Here is a 9,492-nt window from a genome sequence, read left to right on the forward strand (position 1 = left end):
CCTTCACTCTCAGAATGGAGAAAGTAGAGTTGTAAAATGCAGTTCAAACTGCAACAGTTATTGTCTGAATTTAGTCAAAAGCATGAGATTGTAGCCTTGAACTCATAAAAAGCCAAAGGGAGACTATGTGCATTTTGGAAATCGGAACTGAGAAAATAAACAAATGAAATTTCCTTTTCCTGTTTCCTTCTCCTCCTCCAGAATTTTGTTTTAATGAGAAGAAAATGCCACAAAAAGAATTATTAATAAACAGAATGCAATTGCAAGAATGCAACATTCGAGAATAATGTAAAACCCATTAAAGTTACGTATATTACTATCTCTTTTTAATGAAATCTGTTCAAGAGCTTTACTATTACTACATTTTGCTTCAGCATTCAAATAGAAAAAAAAAATTAAACATCCCTTATTGCTATAAAAAGACCCCAAGAAATAGTCCCATGTTTCTGTGTTAAATGATATATTCAACATTTCAATAATCTGTTTTAAGCTACAAAAATTACTTTCATTTTGAAAACAGAACCCCATCTCCCTTGCCAAAACATTTCAGAAGAGTGTACAGTTGTTTCAGTCACTGTTGTAATTGTAGTAAATCTTTTGTTTGTGTACGAGGTCTGTAAAAGGAGTGAAAATTTACAGGAATTCTTTAGGGTGAATTGTAGGAAAATTATAATTTTCAGCAAATGTTGGAAGTTTTTTTGCATGTTTATCTGAAACATTTTTAAATGCTATTTGAAAAACACCTGCAGGGACACTTTTATCTGTGATACAGTATAGTCAGAATCAATGGGCAGCTTCTGTTGGTGGTCTGAGCTGGTGAAAGCTTCTTAAGTTTGCTGTACTGATGGATCCTATCTGCAGGCAATCTAGCAACCTCAGCCCCATGGATTATTTTAGCATAATACTCCATATATGGCAAAAAGCCTCTTACAAAACCCTACAGGATCTGTTTGAGATCTCCAAAATAAACAAATCAGCCATTTTTTTCACGGTTATCACCAGAATACATCACGAAAGCCTATGCCTGTCAAGTTTATTTCAGTTTTCAGAAAGTTTGAGTCAATAACACCAGTTACACTGACACTTTGATAAAAAGAAGGCTCTGAAAAGTTACGTATTAGCAACAAGCCTTTGGCAACATTGGTAAAATGAATAGGGAACAAACAGAAGGCAATATTTTCCGGAACAATGACCCTTGGGTATTATATTTGCTGAATTTGGCAGTACTTTTTGAAAGTAGCTTATGGGTTTTTTAACATTTTTCCAACCATGGAAGTGTTCTGACAGTGTGTTAAATTATTCAGCAAATACTTCTTTTATTGTTTATCTAAGTGTAGCAAGTTTCCTTACCTGCTTCTAAAACTTCTCTAAGATGAAGAATGACAAAAGAAAAGTACGGTTCACCCAAGGCTAAAAAGGAATTTCTCTGGTGTTCAAAATATGAGCAAAACCCTTGGATAAATATTTCACACTTGCAGCCCTGAGTTCAAAGTTCACTACCAGCGTGTTCCTGAGAGATACCTCAGTTCACACTTCGTGGCTTTCTCTGGGTGACGAAGAGAAAAAGCAATATATCTTTGGACATTGTTTCCCACGTCCTCACCTTCCTGAATCACTATTACTGTTCAGTCCCTGTTATGTATCAACAAGATGTGCCAAGCAGAAGAAATGGTAGAAGAAATTATTCTATGTAAGACATACTTGCTGCAATTTTTCCAGTAAAATATTTAAAACTGGGTGTGGAGCTAGCAATGTGATGAGAACGGGGGCAGAATTCAATGTGGGAAAAATCCACTTCTGCACCGTCAGTCTCACTAATGATTTACCAAGTGAACAAATCATAGCCTCTGTATGACTCGATTCCAGATTATTTTTTTCCTTGTAAGCTGATAGTAGCAGGACCAAGTAGAGAGGTAAAATTGAACAAGAACTTGCTTGTTGCAAATATATTACTAACCCTGGTTTTGGATAAGTGCTGACACTAGTGCCAAGGCAGCTATCACTGCTGGGGTCTGGCGGGCACCTCACCTCCTGCACTGTTTATAGAGCCTCTGCAGTGTTGCAGCTCTGATTGAAACTCAGTGTTTTCACTTTGCTTGTTCATATGGTTGTTCCATTGCTGTTGAAGGATCCTTGGCTTTCTCTTCTGCATGCACGGTTTTACAGTTGACGGCAGCACTGGTGGGACTGATGGGATTGTCAAGTTTCACTGCAAGGATGGTTTCCTCTGCATGAGAGAATTTGAGAAACTGTTGCCATTCAACAGGCTAAGAGATGCAACTTAATGCCCTACTATTGAAAATGCCACCTGAATGCAACCCTAGTCAGTGATTAAGAGGTATGAAAGCCTAGGAAAAAATCCATGATTTGGAGAAAGTGTGGAAGTGTGTTGGATTTGGTTGGTAGAGTTAATTTTCTTCACAGTGGCTAGTATGTATATCTGGTTTGTGCTTAACAAAGGATTGACAATATAGGATGTTTTTGTAATGACAGAGCAATGTTTACACAGAGCCAAGGCCTTTTCTGCTTTTCCTAGTGCCATGCTGGCAAGGAGGTTGGAGGTGCATGGGAAGCTGGGAGAAGACACAGCTGGGACAGGTGACCCAAACTGACCAAAGGGATGCTCTAGACCACATGACGTCATGCTCAGTAAATAAAGTGGCAGGAAGAGGGTGATGTTTGGAGTAATGGAGTTTGTCTTCCCAAGTAACTGTCACACGTGATGGAGCTCTGCTGTCCCGGAAATGGCTGAAAACCTGCCTGCCCATGGGAAACTGTGAATTAATTCCTTGTTTTGCTCTGTTTTCCCTATTAAACTGTTTTTGTTTCAACCCACGAGTTTTCTAGCTTTTACCCTTCCAGTTCTCTTCCCCATGCCTCTGGCAGGAAAGTGAGTGAGTATCTATGTGGTGCTTGGTTGCTGGCTGGGGTTAAACCACAACAGGAAGAAATGTCAGGAGTCCATTTTTCAAGGGCTTCTGCAGGCAGCCTTCTGAAGGCCCTGTTTTTGTTTTTTGTTTGTTTGTTTGTTTTTTTAATTTAATATGTCATTCTAGTACCAATATATTTAGTATAGCAAGTAATCTGGAGGCTAAGTCTTTCCAGGGCACTGCATTGCTAATTCAGGAATTATATTCATTATATGCAATATGAATGATGTATAAAACTTCCTAATTACTCTTGTTCCCCTTTAAAACTCCCATACCACGATCTGGTTGATACTTTTACAGGGTTTCTGTAGATATAAACCAAAGTGATGAGTGGACTGCTGGCAACAAATGGCACAACAATGTGTGCAGGAAGTTCAGTGAGATAAATCAATGGAGAAATAATTTACTTGTTAAATGTTCCGTTAATCTTTCCCTCATGGCTGATTCACAGTGCTTTATTTAGATATATTTAGAATCTATTTGTTTTTCAAAATGCGCAGTTATCTTGGTTTATTTAAAAGCAGGAGGGGAGAAGGAAAACCTCCGTTCCTTATTCCCATCGGTTGCTTTATCTTTCTGCTGCAGACTTGGTGGGGAAGTGAATTTCGGGCTCCAAGCACGGCAGGGATGGGGCCGGGGTCGGCTGCCGCCGCTTCCCGGCGCGACGGGGCCCCCTGCGGGAGGGATCCCGCGGCCGCCCCTCCACCTCCGTCCCGGGAACCGGCTGCTCCCGCTCTTCCCTTTGCCCAAGCACTGCGTGGTGCAACCAGCCGACTTTACAGCTTCGTTGTACGTGCGGTTCGTTTTAAAATTAGGGAGAGCCATCGTGTCCCGACGTCCCAAAAGCAGGAGAGGCTTTTGTCAGCCGCTGTCCGGAACGTGGTCATTTTGGGGACGGCGAACCGCGTCCCGTCTTGGTGTCGAGTTTTCTCAGGCGTGAGAGCTCAGCTTGTTTCTTGCTCACCCTGCGGCTCGGTGGAGCTGCGACTCGCCCCCAGGACTTACTCCCTCGCAGGGGGGCGAAGGCGGGGGGTTTCTGTGGGAGGTGACCCGCGGGGCGCATATCGGGGGTATCACATCGGGGGAGATGGATATCGCCTCTGGCCGGGCGCTTGCCGAGCTCAGCCCGCGGGAACGCGCCGCCCGGCTGGTTCACAGGCGCCGTTCCCCCCAGGTAGGCGGGGGGGGGAGCAGCCACAGGGATAGGGGGGTCCGGGAGCGCGGGAGCCGCGCTCAGCACCCGGGAGAGCTCCACGCCCACCGCGCATGCCCCGGCCGTGCCAGCGCGGATATAAACGCGGCGCGGAGCGGGAGCGGCGCCAGCAGTGCCGTCCTTCCAGCCGGGAACAGCCGTGCCAGCCAGCCAGCCAGCCAGCCAGGAACAGCTGTGCCGTCCATCCAGCCGGGAACAACCCGTGCCCCGTCCCCACTGCCGCTGCCGGTCTGCTTCTGGGAGAAAAAACTCCTGCGGACCCGTGCCCCACCCTAGCATGGGATGGGTGAGCCCTGCGAACGCGGTACTTGCTCGCCAGCCGCTGGCATGAAGGAAGGAGCGGACCGGGAGTCCTGGGACGCGCCACTGAGTTTCCTGGAGGGCATTCAGATGGACAACAGGAGCAACGTGTCCTTCTTGCAGTTGTTCAAGAACATCAACCTGGAGCGAGCTGACGGGATGCAGGGGGACAGCTCTGACGTGGTGAGGATTGTCATCTCGCTGGTGTACTCTGTAGTGTGCGCCCTGGGGCTGGTGGGCAACCTGCTGGTGCTCTACCTGATGAAAAGCAAACAAGGCTGGAGAAAATCCTCCATCAATCTCTTTGTGACCAGCCTGGCAGTGACTGACTTCCAGTTTGTGCTGACCTTGCCATTCTGGGCAGTGGAGAACGCGCTGGACTTCAACTGGCTCTTTGGCAAGGCAATGTGTAAGATTGTCTCATATGTGACAGCCATGAATATGTATGCCAGTGTATTCTTTCTCACTGCCATGAGTGTGGCTCGATACCGCTCTGTGGCTTCAGCCTTGAAGAATCAGCGTCGAGGAGACCCCCTGGGTGGCTGCTGCTCTGCCAAGTGGCTTTGTGCACTCATCTGGCTGTCAGCTGTCCTGGCTTCCCTGCCCCATGCCATTTTTTCCACCACTGCCACTGTCTTTGATGATGTTCTCTGCCTTGTCAAGTTCCCAGAAGGCCGAGGCAGCAATGGCCAATTCTGGTTGGGTCTGTACCACATCCAGAAGGTGCTGCTGGGCTTTGTGGTGCCGCTGGTCATCATTAGTCTCTGCTACTTGCTCCTGGTGCGCTTCATCACTGACAAGCACGTTGGCAGCACTTGCAGTGGCCCCAGCACCAGGCGCCGCTCCAAAGTGACTCGGTCAGTGTCCATCGTGGTGTTGTCTTTCTTCTTGTGCTGGCTGCCTAATCAAGCACTTACAACATGGGGGATACTCATCAAACTCAACGTGGTGCACTTCAGCAATGAGTACTTCCTCTCCCAAGTGTACCTCTTCCCCATCAGCGTGTGCCTGGCACACTCCAACAGCTGCCTCAATCCCATCCTCTACTGCCTCATGCGCAGGGAGTTTCGCAAGGCACTGAAAAGCCTCCTCTGGAGGATCACCTCACCTTCCCTCACCACCATGCGCCCTTTCACTGACACCACCAAGCCTGAGAAGGAGGAGCAGGCTCTGCATGCCTTGGTACCTGTCCACCCTGTCACTGCTGCTTCCCCTGCTGCCGCCCTCCAGCCGGAGGTGGCTTATTACCCGCCCGGGGTGGTGATGTACAGCAGCCGCTGTGACCTGCTGCCTGCCAGCTCCATGGAACATCGCTGCTGAGACGGGCAGGGGGCTCTGGGGGGTGGGACTGTGGGCTCTGTGCAAGGTGTGGCCCTGGGATATTGAATGCCTGCCAGGGACAAGGGGAGGAGGGATGGGTAAAGGAGGACTTCTGTGTGAGAGATGCTCTTTTGCAGTTGTGTCTGCCCTTGGACGCTTGATGAAAATGCCCCCTGAGCTGGAGAACAGGAGTAGGAGGAGTCAGAGGTGGGGTGTCTCTAGGAGATGCCTTTTAGTTCTTGTTCTGGGTCATAGGAACTGGGGAGGGTGATGGGACTCCAGCCAGGGAGGATGCAGAATATGCAAAGTACCATAGGAAGGAGAGTGACTGGGTGGGGTGGACTGAGGCTGGGAGGCCTTGGCTGTGTCCCCCTAGCTTGGAGCTGTAAGCAGCAAGAGGCCAGCAGCCCTCCCACCCCGTGTGTTTGTCTGCGGCAGGGAAAGGGAGCTGAGCTCCTTTCTCACTGCTGCAGGACATTGTAAAAGGCATCAGCCTGACTGTGGTTGCTGCTCCCTCAGCTCCAGTGCTAGCAAAGGGATCAGACAGCCTATGTCCTATTTCAAACCTGCCCTAAGGGGAACAGCCAGGACAAGTGGGTACAAGGCTCTTGTTGTTCAGGCTTGACCCCTTTCTCCTCTTTTAGAGACCTGTGAAAGAGAGGGGACAAGGGGCACTGTGCTCCCCTCCAGATCTGTGCAGGATATGTTTTTCTAGCTAACCCCATCCCCTCAGCTGCTGCCAGGATATAGAGCAACCCAGACAGCCAAGGAGAAACCCAAGGACAGAATCTGAATCTTGATGGGGAGGTGTTGCTTTGCCTGGGTTTGGAAGGGAGGATGTGAGCCCCCTGACATTGTGTTCCCCAGACCCTCTCCAGGCTGCCGGGGGAAAACCTCACTGCCTGAGACCATGTGGAGCAAGGCAGCATCTTTCCCAGGGTGCTGAAGCTGCAGGCTTTATTCTTGCTGCACTTCAGACAGTTTGTATTTCACTTCAGGAAACCAGCACAACTGTAAATAAAATAATAATAAAAAAAAACAGGGGAAAAAGAAACTATCTTAGACACTTCACATCACTTGCTCTGGGATACTTCTGGGTTCAGTTAAAGCCAAGTACAATGGCTTTTGTTCTGCTAAGGGTCTGCACTGACACTTGCCAGTGTTTCAGTTAACTCCAATTCAGTTCCTCTAGGTTGACCAGCCCTAGAGCCTGCAGGTCAGCACTTTTGTAGCCTAGAGAATGTCAGGGACAATGCCTGACCCAGCCTGTGTTCCAGAGAAACACCCAGCAAATAATTTGAGGTTGATCTGAAATGAACTTTTCTGGGGATGAAAAAGTGTATTTTTAAGCTGTGAAAGTTTTTATGGTAAGGCTATATATTTACTTTTTTAAATTTTATTTTTAATTACGAGGAAAAAATTATTTTAAATGTAAAGGTCAAAATATTTGTTTTAAAATATGGAAAAATGCAACAGTTATTGTTTTGTTTACAGAACACAAGTTCATTAGTTCCCTATACTGTGTGTGAGATGACTATTTAAATACAATATTCAAAACTCCTTTCTATTTCCAGTCCCTTTCCTTGCAGCCTAACTCCAACATCTGCCTGACTCTGCTAAAAAAGCATTTATGCAGAGGGTTGTTTTAATACTGATGTGGAGGAAACTTGTTATTTCTGTCCAGAGAAAACTGCAATGCCATTAGTGGCAATTATGCTTTTCAGACTCTGTTTACTATACATGTTGGTAACTCCTGTTGTAAAATTTGGGTTTGGTCTGAAAGCAGCTGTTTCTGCTACTTGCAAGGAGAAGCTTTTTTTCAAGGCAGAAGAGACTTCTACGGCCTTGGGCACTTGCTAACTGGGAAGATACTGATTTCCAAGGTGTCTGGAGAAGAACAGCAGAAATGAGCTGCCAGCTGATGAGCATACTTACACAGATGCAAAGACTCTGAAGAAATCAGATATATCCACAGAAGAACTTGAGCATCTGAGTACTGTACAACTGCCTCTCTGACTTCCTAAATCCTGACTTGACTGCCAGTGTAAGTGTATAGGTACTTAAAGCTTTTTTCTAGTGAAATTTTTTGTGCCTAGAAATCTGCTCCTGAGCATGCCTAAATCAGTTTAATTCTGTAGCACTTGTCCCTGTGCTTGTACAGATATGGGGATATCTCTGTTGGGACTGGGCACACTGTATATCCTGTGAGGGAGGCAACTCTGCATCCCAACACAGGAGACCCTGTGCCAGGCCACACTAAGTCAGGCTGTAAACTTAACTCATTCCCTCCATCCCTTTGAGTCTATGTCTAGATGTGCTTCTTCGGTCCCACCTGCAATGTGTGTGCAGATTATGCTCCTTCCTCTTCCTGTTTGAAACGCTGAATTAGAGGGCATAGCTCTCACCCACAGGCTGAGAGATCTAGCTTCCCCTCTTCCACATCCCAGGGGAAGGACTGAACCTCTGGGTTACTTTGTGAATGTGCTCAGACTCTCTGGCTTAAAACAGTTTCCTGTTTGTATGACTTGCTCACTGTTGCTGGATCAGAAGAGGAAAGCAAGCCTTCAAACTCTACCTTGTGGCATAGCGATTAGGGTGTAATCTCCAGAAAGGAATTGTCTAGATATTTTTTCACTGTAAGTACAGAAGAGAAATTGGAACCAGGTCTGGATTCTAGGTCTCCGCTTTCCAAGAACAATGCTTAACTTGCTGCTGGGTCCTCATCCAATTAAAGTTTCAGTGTGTTGTGCAAGAGTCTGAGGCCTTTCCACAGGTATAGCATGCTAGTGAGTTGAAGAATTTGTAAAAAATTCATTTGGGTCTCACATGTTCTGGGAGAAGGCTCTAACGTCTGTGCTGCAGGTGAAGAAAGCTGCACAGTTGGATGAGAAAAGGATACTAGGAATCTTAAGTCCAGAATTCAGAGAGATATAATGTGTCTCTATAGGCCAGGAGAAAGTATCTAAATTAAGGGGACAGAAGGAATCTCACAGCCAGATGCTCTTCTTACTGTTTGCTTTTGAACAGCATAATTTCTTGCTTAACTTGTTAGAATTTATTCTCTATCTGATGCTTAAATGTTCTTGTGCATTAAATAAAGAGCTATCCAAGTGTCTAAAGCATGACTGTGAATTTCAGTAGATAGCAAACTACCTAAAACACATCCTCTGCGGTGCTCAGTATGACAAAACTCATGTGCTTTTGTGGACATCAACATAGACATGATTTTATGCCAGCAAAACAAGACAGTAAAATAGACGGTGTTCAGAACAACCCATAGTTATCCCAGAATATTAGCAAGGTACCATTCCCCAAGGAAGCCCCAGGTGTCTGAGCATTACAGACATAAAAACGTTACATTTGGAAAATCACCCAAACAGGAAAATACCTTGGGTGTGTAGGGACTTTGAGGGCAGCTGTCTTTCAGGCCGCTGATCCTCCAGGCCATGAATCTGCTGTTCGAAAAAGGCACAACCCATCCACACCAAATGTTGGTTTAGGCCAGACCAGCAGCTCAGGCTGTGCAGGTCAGTGTGTGTCCAGCATGGCAAAAGAGCACTGCTCTAGCTGTGCATGAGCAGAGGGAAGTTTCGCTTCACATGTGCTGTGAATCCCAGCTAACAGAGCATGAAATCCGGGTTCTGAGTTGCACAGGCAGAGCCACTCACCTGGCCCTTGAGAGGAAGGTACTCTGAGTGTGCACAAGGCGTCAAGTGTGTGGTCTCAGCA

General features: G+C 46.6%; 1 protein-coding gene across 1 annotated transcript; it reads left to right on the forward strand.

Moving 5' to 3' along the window:
- The first annotated feature begins 4,292 nt into the window (after positions 1 to 4,292).
- RXFP3 (relaxin family peptide receptor 3) lies at positions 4,293 to 8,882 on the forward strand. The gene has a single exon (XM_027709532.1). It carries the CDS (start codon positions 4,426 to 4,428, stop codon positions 5,761 to 5,763), a length of 1,338 nt encoding a protein of 445 aa, XP_027565333.1. The 5' UTR covers positions 4,293 to 4,425; the 3' UTR covers positions 5,764 to 8,882.
- The last annotated feature ends 610 nt before the right edge of the window (positions 8,883 to 9,492 follow it).

This window comes from Neopelma chrysocephalum, unplaced genomic scaffold (genome assembly GCF_003984885.1).
Source record: "Neopelma chrysocephalum unplaced genomic scaffold, ASM398488v2 Primary Assembly neopelma1_96780, whole genome shotgun sequence".
In the NCBI taxonomy this organism is placed as follows: domain Eukaryota; kingdom Metazoa; phylum Chordata; class Aves; order Passeriformes; family Pipridae; genus Neopelma; species Neopelma chrysocephalum.

Excerpts from the sequence above, each read along its gene's own strand:
- RXFP3 (XM_027709532.1), top strand. The coding sequence starts at position 4,426 with ATGGGTGAGCCCTGCGAACGCGGTACTTGCTCGCCAGCCGCTGGCATG.